A 27,169-nucleotide genomic window follows, 5' to 3' on the forward strand; every position below is an offset into this window, starting at 1 on the left:
GTTCAGATCTGACGGAGTTATGAGGTAACAAACGAAAACGATGCAAACGAATTCAGAGCCTCCTTCTTTGTAATCGTTGTTACAATTAATCTACCGACGCTATAACTCCCAGTGAACAGTGGATTACGAGAGGCAGGTCGATGGGCTTGCTCACACTCATATTATCTGTGATCTACCAGCCAACAGGGATGCGGTAAGCTTATCTCGACACGTGAGCCGCATGCTGCCAACTCCGAGTACGCCTCTAGTTTACGTGACCCTGTCACTTGATATTAGCACTGTGTACCCGACATGTCTTAATATTATTTCGGTAAAGAAACTGTGGGAAATTGATCTTTTACTAGTTTTTATACTCGACTTAGTCTACGTGATCAGATAAAGTAAACCTGTAACCTTCTAACTACGTGTATATCAAATTTTAAGACATTTAGTATGACAATACCCAGAATTATAAACCAGAGGAAAACTGTACAAAAGACATTTGCTTGAGCACCTCTGACCCATTCGTGTTTTAACGGTGCAGCAGTTGTGTTTGCATGTCTGTTCGATTTGAAGGGTGGGATATGGCAGTGAATTTACAGGGTGCAGAGGAATAACACCTGAGTCCTTAGGAATGGCAACGCATGGGGGTTATCATGGGCGAAACAATATAATCTGTTATGTCCATGGTACTGTTCGTGTCAAACAACAAAGTCGTAAATGTATTAATTAAAGTTAATCATGGTTGTACTAGTTACTTAACAAAATAATTATTTCTTTTATAAATTTCATTAATGAATTATTTCTAAATGAATAGAAGATCTATGTCTGATTTCATCACTCTCTATAAAATAATAAAACTTTAAAGGGGACAATCCAATTATCCGCATGTGCAGAAAATATAACAATGTATGCATGGACCTTGATATTTTCCAACGATCCTTGCAATGTTACATCAAGGCTGCCAATTTGTTACTTTAAATTTATAGCCGTCATTCTTTTAATGTATATAATATCGAATGTTATGCAGAGCAGTTGTTGTAGTGCAAATTTAATGCTGTTTTATGTAATATTTATTTTATTAATGTATTAATTTGTAATCTGTTGCCTTGCTATAAATAAATAAATAAATAATTTTGAAAAGAAAAATATTAAAATGTTACATTGTAATCAATATAACATCATTTTAATATTTTTATTCAGTGAAATATAATATTATGTTACGTCCATATATATATATATATATTGTATTTAATGGGTAGTTCATCAATAAATGATTTATCAATAAAAACATCAGAATACTTATAAATGATAAATGGGCATGGTATAGTAAATACGTAAAATACAACGATAAATACATTCATTTGAACCAATAACTGGATTATTTATGTGGCACTAAATAGACCACTTGTTTACTATCTATTGAATTTCTATGAATAGGCACTTAAGGTATACGAGTACATACATTTGATATATACATCAACTGACTTGTTCAAAATGGAACAAATTCTCGATTTATATGATTTTTTTTCGCATATATGTTACGTTATATTTATTTATTTATTATTAACTATCGGTACGCCCCGGCTTCGCATGAATGGACATTTATTTTTAATGTAAATAATATCCATGCGTTGCCATTCCTGAGGACTCAGGAATGGCAACGCATGTGGGGTGTCATGGGCGAAACTACTATTCTTAGTCACGATGGACTAATCGACCTAACTTTGTTCTCACGTATTACTTATTTGAGCTCCGCCAGCATATAGCGATAGCGTTATGTGGGGTTTATATCTCATTATTATCCCATGAAAAATATCTTGATCCTCAGAATTGGCAATGTTGGGGGAGGAGGGAAGGGATTTGTTAGTAATGCGGACTACTTATCAAGTCAACGTCCACATGGTCCTACCTGGAAACCATCGAGCTGATTTCCAGGTGTATTTATCACGATGGGCTAACTGACCTGCTGTTTCATTTACACTTATCATCCCTCACTGGTTCCGCCAGTGTATACTGATAGCGCAGGCGGGGTAACCATGCCGTTATCATGCATTAAAAAAAATGGCAATGTTTTCGTGGTAACTTGAGCATTACAGGATATTCTGCGAACTTCATGTCCATAGACGACGGTAGCCATTCATATTCAGGTAAACAGGCACTGCTCATGTCTATAGGCGACGGTTACCACTTTCCATCAGGTGGGCCGTCAGCTTGTTTGCCATTCTAAGTGGTATAAAAAAAAACCATCAGCTTGCTTACTACATAAAAAAGCAATATAAGTTGGCAAAAAAAAAAGAAATATTACGAAATATACAATAGCAAAATCACATCGTCATCGTTCTATTATTACCGGCCATTACAGTCTGATTCAGTATAAAGATTACAAAGGATATTGTTCCTCAAGCGATACTAAATATACCTAATGACACCCGAGGTTGCAAAGTCATTGCGTTCGGTCACAGCCCCGTGTCGAAAAGGCCAACCATCCGGTGTGACTTTGTTACGGAGTATCATTAAATACTGAAATTCTAAAGCGCAAGAGTTGATATTTTAAATACATAATCGGGACTTAACATAAAAGTCACGACAGGAATGAAGTGAGCGGCGTCTTCGTCTAGCAGCTCGCGCAGTCTCTTCGGGTACCCTCACATTGTCATCATTATTATTTAGAGCTACCTGTAGGATAGCTCTAGATAATCCACACTTCTTTCGAAGGACCACGCTGTTTCGGTTCGAAGGGTAGGATATGGCGTGAATTTACTGGGTACAGAGGTATAACAACTGAGTCCTCAGGAATGGCAACGCATGGGGGGTATCATGGGCGAAACAGTATACTCTGTTATGTCCACGGTACTGCTCATGTCTATAGGCGACGGTTACCACTTTCCATCAGGTGGGCCGTCAGCTTGTTTGCCATTCTAAGTTGTATAAAAAAAAAACATAAAATAGACGAAGCGCTCTATTTCAATACAACATTCTTTGTGAATGAAACTCTATTTTTGGTTAAACAAAGCACAAATGTTGCATTAAAACATTTTCCATTAACGCTAGTAGTTTCATTCGTTAACTCTCAACAAAACCTTTGTTGTTTTGTTTGATGTTTATTTGTAAATATTTACTTACACAGAAATAGTACAATGTTAAATCTAAAATTCTAGAAACGGGCTCATTGCGAGTAAATTATTCTCTTGTATTCTGTTACATTATTTAAATATGATAACAGTAAGTGGATATTTAATTTTTAAGTGCCTTTTTCGCTTTGTTTGATCTTTTTTTTTACTGTTACTTCATCAATTTTGAACCGATTTTGATAGTTCTTTTTACAAGAATTTTTTTTGTGGATCTATATTTTTGCTCGTTAAGATGCAGTTGGTATGGTCAGTTCAAATTCAAAATGGCTGTAATTGTCAAGACAAGGTTTGTATAAAAGAAAAATCTTTGAAAAATCATACAGAAAAGTGAAAAATTGGGGTTAGAAAATCTCTCTCTGTGAAATCTCTATATGAAAAAAATAGTGAATGAGTGAAGGAATGAATTTGGTATCAATTTCTTCATTAGTGCATCCATATGAAGCCAGGGCGGGTAACTAGTGAAATAAATAAATATGGTACCTATGGGCCTACAATTGAGAAAAATATAAGTTTTCCGTTTATAAAATCCCACCAACTTGTTTTGCTGACGGTTTCTTTAAATATATACACATTACTTGTTAAAACATATCTTTTTCTGACAAAAACAATAGTTTTCAATAAAAAAAATCAAAATATTTATTCATTCTCCACAATATTGTATAAACAAACAATTTACTTAAGAATACACAGTTTATGTATTGTGGAGACTGATGGCTGAACTAGGAACACCTGTGCTACAGCCACCAGGCCACCACCTCCAGACAACTTGCAAGAATGTAAGTAAAAAACATATAAAGTAAATAATAAAATAAACTATCTAACGTCAACTATACATTATTTTAATAATCCGTAAATATACCTTATACAACATGACGATTTTTCAAAAAGCATAGCAGAAGAAAAAATAGAGGCAAAAGAGGAATGGGAAGACCGAGAAATAACTACACGGGACAGATAAAAGAAACACTAGCTGTTATATCGTTGTATAGAGAGGTCAAAAATATGGCATGGGATAGAGCTGGCTGGAAGAGAATGCATGAATTAATTGCACCGACAAGAGGAAACTCTTAAACGAAAAGAGAACATGTAAATATTTCAATTCATTTTCTTATTTACCTGAAAAAAAAAAGTGCTCTCCATTTTATTCGCGCAAAAGGAATGGTAATTTTTAGTCGCCTTTAAAAAATATTAAAGCTACTGAGCTACATATTAATTCAGGTTGAAAAAGCGAGTATTATATTTAATTCTATCTGACTTCACTGAAACGAGCGAAACTTTTTTGCACGAAGCTCTCACGTTTCTGTTAGTTTTATTTTTTCCCCCTGTTTGTTGAAATGAAAATATTTCTAGTTTATTCCGCGTTTCTGTATTAAAGTATGGATTTAAATAAACTTATTTGAGTTGGAATTCGTAAAAGAAGGTATGTTTGTTTGAAATCAGTAAAGCGATTTATCAATCACTTTTCTATCTTTATTGTTCATACGTCAAGAATAATCATGAAGAGAAAGAAGTGACTGATAAGTTACAGATTAAAAAAAATAATAATATGGGAGTGTTTTACACTACACTAGCGGCCCGTCCCGGCGTCGCACGGGTGGACATTTTTACATTTTAAAAAGTGGCCATTAAGGCCGCACATGCGGCGGAAGCTTAAAAATGGAGTAACTTCTCCCGTTTTCCCAACATTTCCCTTCACTGCTCTGCTCCTATTGATCGTAGCGTAATGAAAAGTATACTGTAACCTGTCCAGGAGTATGAAGAATAATTGTACCAAGTTTCGTTAAAATCCGTCGAGTAGTTTTTGTTTCTATAACGAACATACAGACAGACAGACAAAAATTTTACTGATTGCATTTTTGGCATCAGTATCGATCACTAATCACCCCCCTGATAGTTATTTTGGAAATATATTTCATGTACAGAATTGACCTCTCTACAGATTTATTATAAGTATAGATTACGAGGACATGTCGTCCAAACGCGAGGTTGGTGTATAGTACATTTAGATCTAGGTTTTGATGCGGGTACGACCATATTTTTTAATTGACATTTTTACGACTTTCCACTGCAACTATTTTTAACGACATCAAAAAGAAGAAGTTTATTAATTTTGTTGTATTTTTATTTTTAAATTTGTTACCTCATAATTTAATAATAATAGTTTGTATAATTAATAATGTAACTGTAAACTATGGGTACGTACCTGAAAATAAAGAGATTTATTTTTATTATATTATTAATTAAAAGTACCCGTAACCGGCGAGCGTGTATGAAAAGATTGATGAATGTGGAAGAAGCGAAAGAGGTTTGTTTGAACCGAAGCATTTGGCGTTCCATTGTTTCTGCCTACCCTAATGGGAGACAGGCGTGACAGGTATGTATGTATGTATGTAATTAATTGTAAAATGATTTGGAGAATTCTTTTTTTTTTATTTAAAGGGATATATGTATAGATTGGTACCATAGACATTTTTTTGTTTAGTAGTTTAGTTTCAAATATCAGTAATTGGTTTTACCACAATTAAAGTTTTTTATGGAATACAATTTTTTTTATTCAACTTAGAATGGCAAACAAGCTGACGGCTCACCTGATGGAAAGTGATAACCGTCGCCTATAGACATGAGCAGTAGCATGGAAATAACAGAGTACACTGTTTCGCCCATGATACCCCCTATGCGTTGCCATTCCTGAGGACTCAGGTGTTATTCCTCCGTACCCAGTAAATTCACGCCATATCCCACCCTTCAAACCGAAACACAGCTATGCAAACACAACTTCTTTACGGTTGAAATACGAATGGGACAGAGGTACTCAAGCAAAAATGTTTAAACGTTTATTATGAATGTACTTGTACTTTGAACATTAGATCAAATCCCATAATGTATCTTTTTAAAATTTATTAAAGTATGCATGTATGTTAAAAATAGTATAATATTTCAATAATGTATTTTTCCTATGCATTCGAAAAAGAGACAGCTGAAAAACAATAACAATTGAGACAATTTAAATTTTTTTGTAAATTCAGTAATAAAATTAAATAACGAAACAAAATATAATAAATTTCTATATATTTAGAATAGAATTTAAATAGCAAATAAATTAATTACATCTGTTTACTTGTAATAAGTAAAACAGCAAACAATAAACGCTTAAAATGATTAAATGTCAAGTTTTGTTTATAGTTGACCCTTCATCTGTCACTATATATTTTGTCTACTAAATTAACTATAAGTATTTCATTAAACAAAGCCTCTTAAATAATTAAATAAGCGACTATATAACTCATATCATATTTAATTAAATTATTACAAGCCAAGATTATAATATTTAAAGTGAATGCGACCTTACGACTTGAAGAAAAGAGGGCAAACAATATTGGTATTTTAATCTCCGATGGGATCTGACCCTTCGGCCGTCGCGGTTGGATGGTCGCCCTATCAAAAGAACAAAGAACACGGGGTGGGCACGCAATTTGTTGGGCGTGTTTGTAAAAATCAATTTTATCAATGCACATTTTATATTTATTTATATAAAAATTAAATATATATTTTTAATGTTTTTTACATCTAACTTGAGATGGTTGCTTTCAACAAGTTCATCTTATTAAATTTACATATTTCTATATATTTTTATTACTCTTTTTTAATTACTGTTAATATAAATGAAATTTTCTTTTAAATATACAAAATATATATTACAAAAGTCGTCTGTATGGTTATTTCTGGCTATGTGATCCCGGCGTAGAATTGGTCACCACTTCCTTTCCCATGAGTGTCGTAAAAGGCGACAAAAAAAAGTAAGAGACTAAACTATAATACATTATAAGATAGTAAGAGATATATATTTAATATAAAACTGACTTCAATTCTAACAAAACCAGTTATTTTGATCTATAAATTAAAGCAATTTTAATAAAATTTCTATAGGACCAATTTATCATTATATCCTTTCAGATAAAAAAAAAATCTTCCAAGTCGATTTACAACTGACAAAGTTACGAGATAACAAACATGAAAAAGAGGAATAAAGGAATAAAGGAAAAAAGAGGATAAATACCACCAAACTGGGGAGTATTATGGGCGAAACGGTATACTCTGTTAAGTCCATGGTACTGCTCATGTTTATAGGCGACGGTTACCACTTTCCATCAGGTGGGCGGTCAGCTTGTTTGCCATTCTAAGATGTATAAAAAAAATTAAATATATGTATATTTAAATATTATAGTTAATTAAAGAAACGTCGGCAATAAAGAAGCAGTAAAAAAATGTAAAAATTTTTTAATGCGTTAATTTGCTGTATAAAAAAAAACTGAGTACCTCATTTTTGAAGTCGATTGTACTTTGTTATCACAAAGCTTAAGTTAAAACTAATGACTTTAAATTCAATTCAATCATTTATTGCTATTTCATGTTGTAACAATACAGGTCTTAAGTTATTAAAGATAAAGAATCAACATGAACCCTGGAAGGGCACAGCAATCATAATAATAAATATTTCATAAAGTATGAGCATTTCATATGAGCAGTACCATGAACATAACATAGTATACTGTTTCGCCCATGATACCCCCATGCGTTGCCATTCCTGAGGACTCAGGTGTTATTCCTCCGTACCCAGCAAATTCACGCCATATCCCATCCTTCAAACCGAAACACAGCCATGCAAACACAACTGCTTTACTTGACTTTTGTACAAATTCTCCCTCTGGTTACATGTATAGTCGATTAACATAAAATAAATAAAACATTATTACATTAAACCAAATTGGTACAAATACAATTAAATTTTCTCATTGAAAAATTCTATTATGTATTTTTTAATAAAGCAAAAGCGATGCCATCTAACTGCATTGAACACGGTACAGTTCAGCAGTTAATAATTGAATTCGTGTCCACTGTACTGTATTCGAATAGTTTTTATCCGATTGTTGGAACACTGGGCCCCCCATTGTTCCTAATTACTCTCGTCCGAGCAAACCTTCGGACGGTCTGCGTGAAATACAAGTAATTGTTTTGTTCCCCCAAGCATAGAACGCTCGAGCTCTCTGTATCTCAACGAAGAGGTATGCACTCTATTATGCAGATGTTTTTATGTATGTATGTATACCAGAGGGAGACTTTGTACAAAAGTCGATTGCTTGGATACCTCTGTCTCATTCGTGTTTCTATCGTGAAGCAGTTGTGTTTGCATGGCTGTGTTTCGGTTTGAAGGGTGGGATATGGCGTGAATTTACAGGGTACAGAGGAATAACATCTGAGTCCTCAGGAATGGCAACGCATGGGGGGTATCATGGGCGAAACAGTATACTCTGTTATGTCCATGGTACTGCTCATGTCTATAGGCGACGGTTACCACTTTCCATCAGGTGGGCCGTCAGCTTGTTTGCCATTCTAAGTTGTATAAAAAAAGGCTTAAGCTCAGCAGTGGACAGTTAAAGGCTGATCTGATGATGATGATAATATGTAGATTTTCATCACCCTCTACACTTTAATGAAACGTGTTAAGAGAATTAATGTATTTTACAACACAGAATTTTATACGACATGTACATTAATAACAATAGAATTAATTTCAGCTGCAAATGGGAGATATAATTTAATATTCGTGTACGCAACAGTTCGACTGAGTATTGTTTTGATTAATCTGGGAATATGAGTTGTAATAAGGTAACAATAGTCGCAGGTTCAAAGTACAAACTTCTGCATTCATATTTTTTTTTATACAACTTAGAATGGCAAACAAGCTGACGGCCCACCTGATGGAAAGTGGTAACCGTCGCCTATAGACATGAGCAGTTTCAGTCGTGAGCATGCTTCACGGTGAAACACGAATGGTATAAAGGTATCCAAGCAATCGATTTTTGTACAGAGTCTCTCTCTAGTATGTCTATTTGCATTTTTTTTTAATGTATGTTAATGGATGGTAACCCCGCATGCGCCATTGGTATACGCTGGTGCGGCACCTGTGAGGGATGATGAGTGAGAATGAAAAGGCAGGTCAGTTAGCCTATCGTGATGAATATATCTAGAATTCAGCACGATGGTTCCCAGGGGGACCACGTGGAGGTCAACTTGACGGGGTATATTGCTAGCAATGTGGTTGGTAGTTTGCATTACTAACAATCCCCCTCCACCCCTATCGGTCTGTTTGTATTGGTCTGGGTATTTTCTATGTATAATACGTATCATTGATCACCCAAATAATGTTTGAACGCGGGTATACGTGGTTTTGATGGCTTGGTAAATGAAACTGTAAATTACTAAATACACCTTCTGATTTATTCCTTCTAAATACACTTACAAGTTTGGCGTTTGTTTAACCATTCTTCCCCACCGGTTGTCGGTTCTTCGAGCTCTGATCAGCCCATTGTCACTTTAGCTTGTTTTTCCTTCGAACTATGTCGGTTACTTTGGTTTTTCTGTGTCCTCATATCGGATTTATTACACAAAAAAACCCCGAGCATAGCCCTCGCCATAGCTTGTTCAGTAACGTGAAGCTTTTGTATACGGGATTTTTTTTTTCTAATTGGATTAGTCTCTAGTTAGATTTTGGAAGTAGACAACCATTAATCTTTATAATCTGTATCATTCTTTGAAGGAAGCAATAAAGAGTTTCGAAAAATAAAGAATATTTTCCCGTCGTCTTTTAATATAGGCAATATTACAGTAAATAGATAAGTAGGGAATAAGGAATAGCTTTATAGCTTTTTTGACAGTTCTGAAAAGCCATAAATAATATAGAATAGTATGAGAATAGTGTATAGATAGAAATGGATTAAAAATAGATCGAGATAGAATGAATAGTGTTGGAAATAGAATGGATAGACAGAATAATATTTGAAATAGCGTAGATAAATAATATAATGATAGAAAATAGCATAGACCTTCGATAATTTCATAGAAATTATTAGAATAGTTTGTAATGTGTGTTGCGCGATTCCGCGAAATAGACTGGCGCCTTTTGTCGCTCCTCGCCCGGTATTTATATGCGGGGGAAGGGGAGCGGGGCCAAATAAAAACCGCAAGACGCGGGAATGCGCGTTTATTTCGAAACCAGAATTTACCAGAAGGAGATTTTGTATGAAAGTCGTTTGCATAAAAGTTGGATACCTCTGTCCCATTCGTGTTTCAACCGTGAAGCAGTTGTGCTTACATGGTTGTGTTTCGGTTTGAAGGGTGGGATATGGCAGTGAATTAACATGGTACAGAAGAATAATACCTGAGTCCTCAGGAATGGCAACGCATGGGGGGTATCATGGGCGAAACAGTATACTCTGTTATGTCCATGGTACTGCTCATGTTTATAGGCGACGATTACCACTTTCCATCAGGTGGGCCCTCAGATTGTTTACCATTCTAAGTTGTATGAAAAAATAATAATTCAACTCCTACCGCAAGGCGCGGTATCAGCCTTGTAAGGTCAACGTCACAAGTGTACGAAACTACCTACGAAGAAGCGCCATTGAGTGCGCGATATACATAATTACGCGTCGTGTGTATTGTAAAATTTCAAATATACTGTGCGGCATCAAAACAAAGAATCGTTAATTATATGGTTGTGGTACCATTTCCGGTGGAAAATTAATCTGCCATCTGATTCAAATCATTCATCTGAATCCGCTGTTTTCGTTTGGCCAACCTGTCTCTTCCACCCTGACGACCTTTTCCGTAGTTGGTTGACTTCGCTGTAATAAAAGGACTAATCCATGCATGAAAAGAGACTGTTTCTGCTTTTAATATGTATCTACGGACAATGCCGGCTTGTTTATTCGTATTTAATGAAAACGGCTGGTGTACTCGAAGTACGATCAATGACATGTTAAAATAATCAGCAACTTTTGATTGAATTTTATATCCACAACGGCGGTTGAACTGTTTGTTATTTACTTTTATTTGGTGCGCGTGGGCGTACTTAATCCCTTATTGGTTCCAGTTATTCGTGTTTGTATCTAATTTAGAAATGCGTAATCCAATAAAATTTGTTTGTTTGTATTTATTTTGGGACAGATGATGGATTTGTTATTTTTCAAATTTTATTGACTTTTATTCAAATGCTGTTTTGTAATCTTAATTTGTATAGATAGAGTATCTCCTTATAAATGCTTCGCTAAAAATAGGTTAATTTTTTTATCCGTGTGTGCGTAAATTGATAAATTATGTTCTAGTATGTATAGTTAAAACGAGCTCATCATGATACCAGCCTTTAACTGTTCACTGCCGAACATAGACTTCCCCCATAAAAGTGGGGTTTGCCAGTAATTGTTACGCTTGGCGCCTGCCAATTTTTGGATTGACGGCCGTATAACCCTACCAGATTCGGATACAACCTGCTTGCATACTTTCTACATAAACTGTCTCGAATGTATAATTTAGTAATGTAAATTTTGTCATTGATAAATCATTGATATTATCAAACATTTTCTATGCACTAGCCTGCTATGAATTGAGAAAAATGACGACTGATGTTGTATTTTTCGTCCTCTTTTTACTAATTATATTTGCATAAGAAGAAAGGAGGCAACCATATGATTTACAGTTTTTATTTTATCATTCCTTCTGTCATACCTTGTTCTTCGGGTTACTGCCCTACCAAAAAGTTCTTTTGCCCCACCTCAAACATGGGTGTAGTACGGCCCTATCGTGTCAACATTACTAGGTTCCAGAATTCGGTAACTGTTAATATTGTGGTCGTTGAGATTTAACTGAATCTCGTAACTTAATTAAAATCCCGACCCGGCACGAACTTGGCCCTAATTGTGTTTACCGTCATTTACCACGTTTACTGTTGTTAACGCGGTTAAACTAATTGTCTTTATATGCAAGACGGTTAGAATGTTCTGTACTAACTTGATGCCTAACTTGAGTAATTATAATGGGGCAAAGTCGAAATCATAAGAGTACCTTCATACTTGAGTACGAACTCAAGGCTGAGTAAAATGGATCCAGTTTACGCTCTATGTGTTAATGTTAAGCGCTCCGTAAATATAGTAAATTTGAATTATAAGTGATACAGTGAAGCAATCTTTTCCAGATAACCTTTTTGTAGGACATTAAAAAGAAAAAATGGTAGGGGGCGCACTATTATATAGATACTAATATATACAAACATATATATATAAATAAAAACTAATGTTCCTGTATTTAATATATTCAGATTTTGAAATAACAAAATAATTTTCCAAATCGCTTTACAAACAACGGAGTTGCGAGCTAATATAAAAGAAAAATACAACCGAATCATCCTTTTTCGAAGTCGGTTAAAAAGAAGTAATTACGTTACGAAAGTACGTATTATACAAAGATGGGCTTATCACTGTAAAGGATCTCCTGCAGCCGAGCGATTTAGTCAAAATTAGCGAGCAAGAGTATAGACGAGGGCTGTTAAGACGACATAAGTAGGTTATATATCTTGGCAGACTCCGATGGTGAGGGCACTGGGCCTCCATCTCGGATAATTGGTAGTGCTATTAAGACGCTAAGACGCAGCAAACTCATTTTGACATCTACACCAGTTTTATAATAAGGAAACATTGTTTATTTGTAATGAATAAATTTCAAAAACTCTACGTTTTTTTTTTAAATTCTTCCGCCTGTAGGAAGCTACATTATCATCAAGTAATATTCTTTTTAAGCAACATAGAATGGCAAACAAGCTGACGGCACACTTGATGACAAGTGGTAACCGTCGCCTATAGACATGAGCAGTACCATAGACAACAGAGTATACTGTTTCCCCCATGATAACCCCCACGCGTTGCCATTCCTGAGGACTCAGGTGTTATTCCTCTGTAGCCTGTAAATTAACTGCCATATCTAAACCCTTCAAACCGAAACACAGCTATGCAAACACAACTGTTTCACGGTAGAAACACGATGTCCCATTCGTTATTCGTAGGTACCCAAGCATACGACTTCTGTATAAAGTCTCCCTCTGGTAAAATATAAGAACCTATATATTATATAGGTTGTATTTAGGTAAGTATATTTATTATTTGTCAATAAAAACAACTATACCGTTTCCTCTTATTATTGTACGCAAACTGCCCGCTGGTAATTAATGCTCCTTTCCACTCAGGGTTTGCTGGAAGAGAACTTTTACAGAGTTAAGCTCGCCTGTTGTACATCTTCATTTAATATAAGATATAAAAGTCGATTGCTTGGGTACCTCTGTCCCATTCGTGTTTCAACCGTGAAGCAGTTGTGTTTGCATGGTTATATTTCAGTTTGAAAGGTGGGATAAGGCGTGAATTTACTGGGTACAGAGGAATAACACCTGAGTCCTCAGAATGGCAACGCATGGGAAGTATCATGGGCGAAACAGTATACTCTGTTATGTCCATGATACTGCTCATGTTTATAGGCGACGGTTACTACTTTCCATCAGGTGAGCCGTCAGCTTGTTTGCAAATCTAAGTTGTATAAAAAAAATATATAAATGTATTTTTTTGTGTACTGGTAAAACCTCCCAAGTTCAAAAATCAATTAATCCATTAAATTTTTCAATTATAATTATTTACTAATTTAATTAAGGGAGAGTTTTTGTGACAGTTTCAATAAATAATAATAATAATAAACTGTTTATTTAACTTGGATACCTCTATATTAAGTTGCATTGAGACAGCTATACGAATACAATCGCTACCTATAGCAATGACCAATACTCGATCCACTAGAACAAACCCATTAGTGATGTAACGGAAATGACCTACACCGGCCTCGGATCAAGATATCGGATATTGGAATCCAGTCCCACACGATTCCTGTAATTGTTTGTACAAGCCCATACAATATGCTCGTACCGGTGGTCACGTTTGTCCAATAAAAACCACAATATATAAGGAGAGACGTTTCATTGGCGATCTTGATATAAATGAAAGAATTATTGGTTGCATCTATCATCAATACATATACATATAATATAATCGTAACTGGTCGCTGTACGTACATGGAAGATATATAAGAAAAACTATTGTATGTAACTTTATGAACGCAATAAAACCCAAAACAATGACTTTTAGAATGTTTGTGTATACTAACCTCAAAAAAGGCGATAATCGATTAGAATACAGTTTTCACTAATGCATTGCGATTTATTCCACCTAACATTTAGTGTTTGTTTTATTTCAATCGGTTCATAAATAAAAAAGTTATATCAATATAAATAATCACATATAAAATGCTATAAAATAACCGATCACTTGAATTGGCTGAAACTTTTTTGTTATCTATATTGATTTTTGAAAATTCTATCTACTTGTGCGAAGCCGGGTCGGATCGCTTGTCTTTTATTATATTTAAAACTGTTATTAATAGTACATTACTGCAGCGGCCAGCAACTGAGGCATTGATGGACGAACGTGCAAATGTGGGCCGAGGTGTAACCGAGGTAGAATTTAAATTAAATATTTATTATATCAAAACATTACGAAAAATTGATCAATTGCGAATTTGTTGTATAGATGAATTCGCATACCGGAGTTTATCATCATCATCTTCATCTCAGCCATTTATGCGTCCACTGCTGAACATAGGCTTACCCCGCACACCGGAAATAATAAATAAATAAAAAAAAATTATACCACTAAGGTGGCAAACAAGCATACGGCCCACCTGATGGTAAGCGGTTACCGTAACATATGAACACCTGCAATACCAGAGGTATTACGCGTGAGTTGCTGACCCTGAAGAAACCTCTTTACCACCCTTTTGAAGAACCCCATGCTGTAGGCCTTTGGGAAAACCTCGGCATTTATAATATTACATTATAAAGAGAAAAGATTTGATTGTTTGTTTATTATTATTATTATTTCAGCCGTTAACTGTCCACTGCTGAACTTAAGCCTTCCCCATAAGGGGAGTTTTGCCAGTAGTTGCTACGCTTGGCAGGCGGGTCGGCAACCGCAGTTAGTCTTTTAGAGATGTTTTAAGAGGGACTCTGCTGCCCATCCCTCGCCCTTCCTTAGTCGACTCTTACGATACCTACCCACGGGAAAGGAAGGGGTGGCCTATTCTATGCCGGGACCACACGGTGATTGTTTTTTGCAATGAATATTTATTCAAAATATACTCAGCTCATTTTAAAAATTCGTTCACTTGTAGTAAGCTACGTTATCAGCAAGTAATTCAGGTTATATATTATATTCTATCTACCCGTGAAAAGCCGGGCCGGATCATGTATGTATGTAATTTAAAATTAAAATTTCACAGAAAAAAATAGACCTCTATTGTAGCAAAACCAGTTATTTTAATTTAAAAACTAAACTATTGAATTTTGATAAATAATCTGTAAGCAAATAATCTGTAATCCCTTAGGATAAAAAAGGAATTTTCCAAATTGGTTCACAACTGACGAAGTTATAAGGTAACAAATATAAAAATAAAAAATACAACTGAATTTAGAATTTCCTTTTTGAAGTCAGTTAAAAATTGAAATAGATTAGTTTACTCAATCTAACATCTCACTTCACCTAACACAAACTGTAAGAATAAGGAATTACATAGAAGGAATAATAAAATAAAAACTGTAAATCACACGGTTGTCTCCTTTCTTCCTATGCAAATATAATTAGTAAAAAGAGGACGAAAGATACCCCACCAGTTGTCATTTTTCTCAATTCATAGCAGGCTAGTGTATAGAAAATGTTTGATATGTCAATTATTTGTCAATGACAAATGTTACATTACTAGATTATATATTCGACACAGTTTACGTAGAAAGTATGCAAGCAGGTTGTATCTGAATTTGGTAGGGTTATACGGCCGTATAACATTTTCTATACACTAGCCTGCTATGAATTGTCAATTTTATCACTACTTCTATGTAATTCCTTCTTCTTAGCACAAATTCAATATTCATTGTTCAATCTCGTACCCACGTAAATAAAAAGATTATCCGATCTGACGGATAAGCAGAAGTATTGAGTATCATTAAAAGGTTTATGAGAGTTGACACTTCAAACAAAACGGGAATACGGAATACAAGGGAATAAGGCACTACGTTTCTAATTTCAGTCTCAATGCCTAAAGAATGCCTATACGGTATTGTTGAAGCTGTGTAGAATTACAAACAATACAAACAAAACAACACCAGAGGGAGACTTTGTACAAAAGTCGATTGCTTGGGTACCTCTGTCCCATTCGTGTTTCAACTGTGAAGCAGCTGTGTTTCGGTTTGAAGGGTGGGATATGGCGTGAATTTACTGGGTACAGAGGAATAACACCTGAGTCCTCAGGAATGGCAACGCATGGGGGTTATCATGGGTGAAACAGTATACTCTGTTATGTCCATGGTTACTGCTCATGTCTATAGGCGACAGTTACCACTTTTCATCAGGTGGATCATCAGCTTGTTTGCCATTCTAAGTTGTATAAAAAAAAAACAAATTTCGATTAAAAGGTAGAGGAATGTTAAAGAGGTAACTTGTTTTAAACACTAAACCGAAATGGTAACTCCGCCTGCGCTATCGGTATATTCTGGCGAGGCAGTTGGTCCATCGCAATGAATTAATTCATTAATAATTAACCACGATGGTTTCCAGGAGGGACCGCGTGGATCTCGACCTGTCAGAATATATTGCTAGCAGTGGGGTTGTTAGACCCCATAACTAACAATCCCTTTCGTCTCTATTAATGGTGTTTTTCCCATATTCATTTTGTCAAAGTTTAAATTGTTTGTTTTGCGGAGGAAAATCTAAAACTATTTTGTTAATTGTTTGCAAACTTAATTTACTATTGTATATATTGTATTAATAGTAGATATTGTATTTTAGTAACATTAGAATGCGGCGTGTCTTTTCCATAAGATTTTTAAGACCTTACAATCTTTATTATACTTTTTTGTTGTTATTAAATGCCATTATAATAAATGTAAGAAATAAATACGACCATGATATTATTGGTGAATAAGGGACTTATGTGGGAAAGGAAAGGGGGGGGGATAATAAATGTAAGGAATAAATAATATCATGATATTATTGCCGTGTGGTCCCGAAATAGAATGGGCCATCCCTTTCTATTCCATGAGCGTCGTAAGAGGCGATTAAGGGTACTTAATGGTATAGAAATGGGTAGCAGAGTCCATCTTAAAACATCAAAAGCTTAATTGTGGTTAGGTTAAAAAACTGCAGTTGCCAATCCACCTGCCAAGAGTGGCAACTACTAGCAAAGTCTCGCAATGACAAACTAAAAAACTAAGAAACGGCGCCATTCTTGATGACAGTCTATGGGTGAGACCTATGTTTTTTTTTATCTTTATTTATTTTGGGACTTTTGTCTTTTAGGCACGTCAGTCCCAGAGACCTATGTTTAGCAATGAAGATATAATGGCTAATAAAATAATAATAATAATGATCATTTTTATTAAACCTGCTAAAGACTTAAAAATCTTTTTTAGAAAAAATATCTGATAAATATAAAATCCGGCTGCTTTTTTACATTTTATCCATCTCATCCCGAAGTTAAGCTACCTTGGACAAGGGAATATAAACCGCTACAATATTAATGCATTACTAAATCCACCCAAAACCATAACTCAGCTGTGGAAAAGCAAAAACCCTTCGCGAACCTCCCAGACCCAGACAGGTTTGATTTACAATCCGTGGATTTCCATGCCGTAAATCTATCGATATTCCGCGATATCAAAACTTCTAGTTGTACATCAAACTATCTTTTCTCCGACGGTATCCATACGTGCACTGCGCCTTCCAAATAGCTATTGCTTTAAAAATACGACGATATATTGCGAGCAGTCACGCGCTGTTGCTTTCAGAGGTTGATTCTCTTTCGAAACTTTCTTGTATTAGTTATTACAGAGTCGTGTGTCGTCGTTGTTTTAAAGACCGTGCTATTTTAAATACAGGGCCGTTATAAACACGAAACGAATTCAATTTATTGGACTCATTTCAAACTTTGCCGGCAAATAGTAACGCCGCGGGGGGAAAGGGATTGTTAGTAATGGAGACTGAGATTCCCATTGCTAGCAATATACCCAACCAGGTCGAACTCTTCGCGGTTCTCCCTGGAAACTATCATGGTTAATTCCTGATGAATTCATCATGATGGGCAAACTGGCCTGTTTTCATTCTCATCTATCACCCTTCACTGGTGCTCCGCAAGCGTATACCGTTAGTGCAGGCGGGATTACCATACCATTTTCACCCATAAAAAAAATAGTAACGCCGCTTAGTAGATAGATATGAAAAGTACCATAACAGTCACAGGATATACACTAACAACCACGACACTTCATGCATTACCGTTCCTAATAATTAAGGTGATATGACTTTATATATGGCTTTAAAAATGCGTTTTAGGGAGTATGCAGATTGCTATTCTAAGCTACCTGCTTTTCTTATAGCATTGTTAATTGTTAACGATAATTAAACATCGAATTGACGATCACGTAATAAAATCAATTTCTATCTCTGATATCTTCATCTTGGGTTGTAAGCTTATTTGCCACCTTCGTGGTATAAAAGGAATAAAACTCAATATATCGTTGTGTGTCATGTTTATGCTAATCTCCGAAACTGCTCAACCAATTTTAATAAAATTTTAAAAACATGTACTTTTTGCTCCAGTTTGAGACACAGTATAGCTTTTATAAAAAATACTGACTTATAGAGAGCAATTATTATAATTATCCAAATGATTGACCTCATCAAAACGGCCACAGAGCAGTCTATTGCAGAATGCTCTTGCTCGGCTGTGAGCAGAAGCAGATCGAGACGCATTGCGAGGACCTCAATCGCCAAGGAGGGTCTCATCGACGGTCCACTATCATCATAAAAACCAAGACCACTCTCTCAAAAGTGTACAACTGAAGAGAGAGAGAGAGCAATACAACGTTTGTTAGTTAGTTGAGTATATTAATAAGTATCAACACTCATCAACGGACAAGTTCACAATTCACGCCCGTGTGTAGCCACAATGTAGCTCAGTAAACCATGACATCACGAAGTCCAACTAAATTGGTTATTGTGACACACGGCTTCAGTTGATTGTATTACTGGGTACCGGTTTTGTTCCCGACCCTACATACGTGTGTACCATACTAAGAGGAAATCTGAAAGGATACCTACCTATTTACTACAAGACTACAAGTTTTACTTCTAGGTCGAGCAGTAAAGCCCTGAATGTTTTTTGGGTTAGTATTTTGCATAATCAAAACTTCAAGGTGATTTCTAAGCTTTCTGTAGTCAATCGATTTACTGGCTATCTTCACGCTAGATTCCTTACGAGGTGTACAGAGAGAACCGAATCTTATGACTCTATACTGTATTTCATTTGAATTCTTAAATTTACACGAAGGTTTGGCTGTGTGGTCCCAGAATAGAATGGATCACCCCTTTCCTATAGGTGTCGTAAGAGAGGACTAAGGACATTTAATGAACAAGGGATGGGCAGGTTTATCTTTAAACATCACCAAAGCCTAACTGCGGTTTTTTTTGATGGGTGAAAATGGAATGGCAACCCTGCCTGCGCTAACGGAATACGCTGGCGGAGCACCAGTGAAGGGTGATAGATGAAAATGAAAACAGGTCAGTTAGTCCATCATGATGAATTCATCAGGGATTAACCATGATAGTTTCCAGGGGGAAACGCGAGGAGATCGACCTAGTTGGGTATATATTCTAGCAATGGGATTTTTAGTTTCCATTACTAACAATCCCTTTCCCCCTGCCTAACTGCTGTCGCCAACCTGCCTGCCAAGCGTGGCAACTACTGGCAAAACCCTCTTTATGGGGTAGACCTATGTTCAGCAGTGGACAGTTAAGAATAATAATATTAATATAAAAAAAATATATATATATATATATATATATATATATATATATATATATATATATATATATATATATATATATTATAGTAAGGATTGGTATTTTTTACTGTGTAATTCAAATAAAAAACTTAAAAAAAAAAATTACATCCAATAACATAGCTACTTAATTGTTTAAAAATTGTTCATATTTAATTATTAAATTTGAACATTGAATTAAATTTTGGTATTACAATAAAGAACGTTTTATTTTATTTTGATTATTCAAATTATTTCTGACGAAAGCTTTCAGTGATAACGTTAAAAAGAAAGTTATGTTATTTTTGTATATTAATTGAACAACAATTCAGTGTAGCTTTATAAAATGCTAATTTACAACAATAAATGATTTAAATAAAAATATTTGTCACTAGCTTTCACTCGCGACTTCGTCCGCGTGACCGGGATATGGCGTGAATTTACTGGGTACAGAGGAATAACACCTGAGACCTCAGGAATGGCAACGCATGGGAGGTATCATGAGCGAAACAGTATACTCTGTTATGTCCATGGTACTGCACATGTCTATAGGCGACGGTTACCACTTTCCATCAAGTGGGTCGTTAGCTTGATTGCTATTCTAAGTTGTATAAAAAAAAATATTGACCGGGCTAAAAAGTAGTCTGTGTCATTCTTCATTTACATTTAGTATGTACATGTAACCTACATGTTAGGGGGGAAAGGGATTGTTAGTAATAGAGACTGAAAATCCCATTGCTAGAAATATACACAACCAGGTTGACCTCCTCGCAGTTCCCCTTGGAAACTATCATGGTTATTTCCTTATGAATTCATCATGATAGGCTAACTGGCCTGTTTTCATTCTCATCTATCACCGTTCACTGGTGCTCCGCCAGCGTATCCCGTTAGCGCAGGCGGGGTTACCATACCATTTTTACCCATAAAAAAAAACCTACATGTTAAGCTGTTAAAGTAACAAACAAACAAACAAGAGAGAGACTCACCAGAGGGAGACTTTTTATAAAAGTCGTTTGCTTGGTCACCTCCTATATAATGTGAAATAATATATTTTCACCTACTCACAATACCTATAAAAAATATTTTCACCTAATGTATATATATTCATGCAAGATTTGAATTTAAATAAATACTTAATTTATTAAGTATTCACTTATTAAGTATTATTCAGTATTTGCAAAAAAAACCGACTTTAATTGTAGCAAAACCATTTATTTTGATTACGAAACTAAAAAAAAATTTGGTAAAATTTCTAAATTGTGTAAATTCAAGAACTAATCTGTAAGTATATTTTTTCAAATATAAAAAAAAAGAATTTACTAAATAAGTTTACAACTAACGGAGTTATGAGGTAATAAACATAGAAAAAACAGAATTGAGAATCTACTATTTTTGAAGTCAGTTAAAATAGTACAATGTTGTCTTAACAATACGAGTACAGTTCAGTGCAGATTTTTTTCACAACAATAGAGTTCAGGGTATAATGGCGTCCTGAAATCAATTTACTTTATCCCGTACGTACGTAGTTAAAGGTCGTTACTTACTATAACCGAACTGTTCGAACGTAGCAAGCAATGTAACGATTCGGTAGGAAATAGAATAAGCTCTTTTTGTATATATGTCACTCAATATCTTCACTAGTTATGATTCAATATTTAACTTAAAAAAATTCAGGAAGGAAATTAAAAAAAAAAACTCTTTCAATTACAAAAGAGTATTATTGAAGATAGATAAAAAACTGGCCAAAATATTGCATAACATAGACGAAAAAAAATACAGTGGTACTGATTTGTAATTTGGTAATGCCGAGTTGTAAAATATTATGTTTTTCTTTTGATTTTGACGAGAAAATATATTGAAAACACAAAGTTGATATCGTTTATTTTTATTAAATACAGTGTATGGTTCCGGCATAGAATAGGCCACCCTATTCCGTATGTGTCGTAAGAGGTAACTAAGGGAAGGCGAAGAATGGGCAGCAGCGTCCCTCTTAAAACATCTCCTAATCGTAACTGCGGTTGACAATCCACCTACCACGCGTGACAACTACTGGCCAAACCCCTCATGGGCAACTAAAGTTTAACAGTGTTCTGTTAAGAGTTAATATGACGATATTAAATAGTACACTTTAAGTTAAAAGTTATAAACTATACAGAATTGGTTTGATTTTACCAGAGGGAGACTAGACTGCAAAAAAGTCGTTTGCTTGAGCACCTCTGCACCATTCGTGTTTCTACCGTGAAGCAGTTTCATTTGCACGACTGTGTTTCGGTTTAAAGGGAGAGATATGGCAATGAATTTACTCTGTACAGAGGAATAACACCCAAGTCCTCAGGAATGGCAACGCATGGGGAGTATCATGGGCGAAAAAGTATACTCTGTTATGTCCATGGTACTGCTCATGTCTATAGGCGATGGTTACCGCTTTCCATGATGTGGACCATCAGCTTGCTTGCCATTCTAAGTTGCATAAAAAAAGGGTGCAGTTCTTAAATAATCAGTGAGGACCTTTATAGGCAAAGCGGAGCCGGTATCAAACGAGCGATCGTTCCCAAGGGTTTTAATTTGATGCAATCACTCCGTGCGTACACGATTCTTTTTCAATTTCCTTTATTGCGTTTGTGATTGAAATTTAACCGGGACCGATCGCAATCAGTTCAAACCGTGGAAAGTTTAATTTATCAGCGTACTAACTGCATTTCGCGACTTTAAAACGTATTGTTATAGAAAAGGCTCTACCCACCATTTGATATAATACATAGAAACATCTCTTTTTTGTGTATGTCTATCTATATCGGAAATACCTTTATGTCCTCCGTTAAGAAGAACAGTGTTAGGAGCCAACTCTAGAGATGGGCAATCCACCTGGGTGGGTTTAAAGTCTGGTGGGTAAAAACCGGGTGTTTTGGGTTTATTGGGTTTAAACCCCATAAACACCCAAATTTTTGGGTGTTTATGATTTTGTACTTCATCATCGTCATCTCAGCCGCAAGACGTCCACTATACTGGACATAGACAATATTATTATGCAGCCTACAGAATAAAAAACTTTTAATTTGATTTTGAGTTTATTAAGAAAGAGATGAAAGTAAAATGTAAAACTACAGTCAATCACTGTCAGATTCAGAGTTATTACAAGCGATGAATTGTATAGGTTCGATAGGCTCTATTTCGTCTAAACTGTTATGTTCATTTACTTGCTCAATGAAAGCTTCTAAGGTATTTTCTTCATTAAACTGAATGTCCTCGCATTCAGCTTTATGTTTAAGATTCCAGTTATAACAAATGAATGAAATTTTTTCAGTTCTTTCAGTTGTAAGTCGATTTCTTTTGTTATTATGTATGTAGCCTTGGATACTAAAGGAACGCTCAGTGGCTGCCGAAGTACAGGGAGCTGATAGAATACGAATCGCTACTTTGCTTAACTCAGTGGAACCACAAATACCTTTCCACCATATTAGGGGCTCAATGCTATCTAATGAGCTCCATACAAATCCTCTGGCCCAAAAGTTTTCTTTAGCTTTATAACACGCCAAATCTGCCATTACATTTGACAAACTTAAGTGTTGGCTTAAATTGTAGATAAACTCCATACCCTTAAGTTCTTCCTCTTGAGTAAGTTCGACTCCTAGAGTCCTGGGGTCTAGAATATATGCTGCAAAATGTATTGGCCTCATTGCCATATTGCATCTTGAAGATACTGATGTTAGAATCTGCTGTTTGCTTTCTTCGCTCAATGTCGAAATCTCATTTAATGCAAAACGTATCTTAGCTTGTACATCTCTAAATGTAATGTATGTGCGATGCAAACGATTCTGGTCGCTCTCTAAGTAAAATATGCTTTCAGTGACTGGTTCCAAAATACTTATACATTCCCCTGTCTTCGTCCAGAAATCATCACTTAGAATTAAATATTTAATATCTCTTGAAATTACCACATCTTCTCTAACTGTTAATATTTGCAAAGCTATCTTATTTGCTTTCAAACTTTTTAACGAAGTAACATGACTTCCCCATCTTGTAGCACAAGGCAATTTTAGTGTTTGTGTAGAATCTTCACCCTGCCTTGATTTTATCAACAAGGAACTTAATCGTTGACTCCTTTTAACAGTTTTTATTATATTTATGGCTTGCATAATAAACACAGTTACTTCTTGTATCTTTACAATATCTTGGCACAACAAGTTAAGGATATGTGCACAGCAACCGAGAGGAACAACATGTGGATATTTGAGTTTTGTTAATTCGAATGCCTTTTGTATATTTCTAGCGTTATCGCCAATAAGTACAAGAAACTTATTTGCTCCATACACTTTCATTACTTTTTCAACTTCTTGGCTAAGGTATTCACTAGTGTGAGGATTACTTTCTGTATTCAAACTTTTAACGTATGCAGGTTGAGGTTTTGATATAAGAAAGTTTATTATTCCTTCATTTCTTAAATTAGACCAGCCATCGCACTGAAGGTGTAAGTAACTACAAGCATTTAGTTCCTCATTTAACTCAAAACGCATTTCTCTATATATTTTATCTAAGTATTTTGTCGCTAAAGCTTTACGTGAAGGTATTTTAAATTTTGGTTGCAATTTTTCGAAAAATTGTATCCATAAAGGATGTTGCACCATCGATAATGGCGTCCCTGTTACAAATATAGCTCTCGCTAATTCTGTTTTTATATGATCATCGGTGTCTTGAAACTCAGCATTTATTGTAGTGTTAGCAGACGACGAGGGGCTTATAAAAGAATCATTTGTCTCTATCTCTGACAGTCCAGACATTTTGGTTTTGGACGAGCTATCTTTTATAAGTTTCATAGAGTCTTTTAATGTTTCTGGAGATTTTGGACAAGTGATAAGATGTTGAAGCATTTTGGCAGCATTACTGAATTTGTAGACCTTATTACAAAGCTTGCAAGAAACAGACTTGTTTGGTAAAGTACGGTAGTGCTCCCATATGCGTAAATCTTTAGGTCTCCCCATTGAACCTAAAAAAATGAACGATGATTAGTTGGTCTGACGAAAATTCAACAATAGAGTGCCTATTTTTTTACAATGATTATTTCTTGTTATTTACAATAAATTTATTAAAAAAATAATAAAATAAATACAAAAAACCTTTGTAAAATTACATCTCCTCGGAGGATTAAACGCAGACGCTAGTTTATTATCGTATTGTTCTGTATTTTTCTCAGCAACTTCTTTAATTCGATTAGGTACTTACGCATATTATGTTAAAAATAAATATCTAGTACACATCTTAGGCTATCCACCATTATTATCCAATGACGACTCTCAGCTAACTATGCACTATCATCCAAAATAAACGTGTATGGAAAATTTTATCCCAGTCGGTTGAGGATTGAGGATAATTGCATCAACATACGAACATACCTACATACTTTTATTTACATAACGCAAGCTAAATAAAAGCTTGTAATAATACATCTAATTTTAAGTTAAAATTGTTAAGTGATCATGATATAATTGTATCATTCAAAAATCCACTTACCTTTAATTATTTCTTGTTAAGTATAAATATTATTTCAAATCTGCTCCCTTAATATGCACTTTTTTACTGCTTTTCCTACCTAACACGTTACCAGGAAGTCACGTTACCAGAGTCAGAGTAATAGTGAACACGTTTGACAGTGATTGTCGTCGCCTCATATTCAGCGTCGACGAATAGGGGAATCCCCAGTCATAATGTATTGCATGCGTGGCGGTCTTACTTCAAATCCATAAACAAAGAGATAATTACAGAACTCGATACTAGATGGCGCTGTTTTTGTTTGAAGAAAGTTTGCGGGCTAAAATACATAGAATTTCATCAATGACTTCCACAAAGAACAACATTTCTGTTTTTTCTAAGTCCGTATCTCTTCCGTATATTTCATAAGATATAAGCTTGGGCTACATTGTTATGCAACGTGATTTTGTCGCTGTCTTGCTAGCAGGGTTGACAGATATACGATTTAAATCGTACTCATACTATTATTTGTCTATTTTTTAATGTACGATCGTAAAGATTATGATCGTAATTCGCACAAAAACATACGACTTTTTGGTTACCTGGCAACATTTTTATTATGAAACGAACATGCTCACATCATCAGTCACATGCAACAATTTATTGGGGATTTCCCCTTCACATCTGGCAGTCCTGCTTGCTAGAATATAGGTAAGTCAGCCACAGTTACTGACGATCGATATTTAAAGGGTATTGTTTTTGTGCTAAATATTTCATAAAAACGTTATTTAATACTTTGTGGATTATTAATTTAGTTGATAATCACTGGAAGTAAAATGGATGCTAATTTGAGAGATCAAGATCTTCGTATAAAACAGTTAATAAAAGAAAATCTACGTAAGTACTCTTTTTATACCTAGGTAGGTAAGGTATAATAAACACAAAAGGTACTTAGATCGCGTGTGTTCGAAGCATTTATTCTAATAAATTTAATTTAAAATTGTAGAAAGAAAAAAATGTCTGCCAAGCCGTAGCCGAAGCCGATCTCCAAATATATTTGGCGATAGTGAGACCCAGTGTCCAGATGATTTACCCAGCGTCGTCGCAACAAAGAAAAAAAACGAGGATAAAGTAAAAGAAAATTTACTGAAAGAAGAAACAAACTGTTCTAAATGCTTAATTTATGGAGAAGAGGATAAAAGAAATGAGTATTTCGGACTGTTAGTGGCTCAAGAATTTAAATATATACGGCCATGTGTGCGAACGAGGTGTTATGAAGAAATTTTAAAGTATCTACGGGAAGCAAAAGGCCAACATGTTGATCAACTGCAACATGAAAACACTGAAAATTAATTACTTTCATTTTATTATATATAGATTTTTAAAATTTCCTGAAATATTATTAGTTAACGTTTTATTTAATATTGTAGAATTGATCAATACAATTTATAAAAATAATTTATTGGTATTACTTACATATTTTCAAAAAAATACGTAAAAACCTATTTTTTTGGGTGATTATGGGAGTTTATGGGTGTTTATTGGGTTTTTACCAAAGCACCGGGTTTAAACCCGGTGCTTTGCCCATCTGTAGCCAACTCGCCTGTACCCAGATTGTGTAGGATTCTGAATGCTCACAGCGATCAAATTGACATCAATTTTGGACCCACCAACAGCAGATATAGCTTATTGCGGAAAATCTTAGACATAAGTTCATAATTAGTTATTATTCAGATAATCTTACTGTTATTGTTAATGATTTATTAAATATTATAATAGTGCATGTGGTGTT

At 35.0% G+C, this 27,169-nt stretch overlaps 3 protein-coding genes across 3 annotated transcripts in view; 2 read left to right on the forward strand and 1 right to left on the reverse strand.

Annotated features, from left to right (window-relative positions):
* The window catches only part of LOC113518983 (uncharacterized), a 234,065-nt gene that overhangs the window by 19,584 nt on the left and 187,312 nt on the right, over window positions 1–27,169 (forward strand). The gene's annotated exons all lie outside the window — the stretch shown is intronic.
* Window positions 22,766–25,541, reverse strand: LOC128201454 (uncharacterized). Its single transcript, XM_052898479.1, has 2 exons — window positions 25,420–25,541; window positions 22,766–24,895 (listed from the first exon to the last, which is right to left on the reverse strand). Exon 2 carries the CDS (start codon window positions 24,888–24,890, stop codon window positions 23,019–23,021), a length of 1,872 nt encoding a protein of 623 aa, XP_052754439.1. The 5' UTR covers window positions 24,891–24,895; window positions 25,420–25,541; the 3' UTR covers window positions 22,766–23,018.
* Window positions 26,144–26,730, forward strand: LOC128201456 (uncharacterized). Its single transcript, XM_052898485.1, has 2 exons — window positions 26,144–26,274; window positions 26,384–26,730. The coding sequence occupies exons 1-2, from the start codon at window positions 26,214–26,216 to the stop codon at window positions 26,728–26,730; spliced, it is 408 nt and encodes a 135-aa protein (XP_052754445.1). The 5' UTR covers window positions 26,144–26,213.

This window comes from Galleria mellonella, unplaced genomic scaffold (genome assembly GCF_026898425.1).
Source record: "Galleria mellonella isolate WM207_F2 unplaced genomic scaffold, CSIRO_AGI_GalMel_v1 utg44, whole genome shotgun sequence".
Taxonomy (NCBI): Eukaryota; Metazoa; Arthropoda; class Insecta; order Lepidoptera; family Pyralidae; genus Galleria; species Galleria mellonella.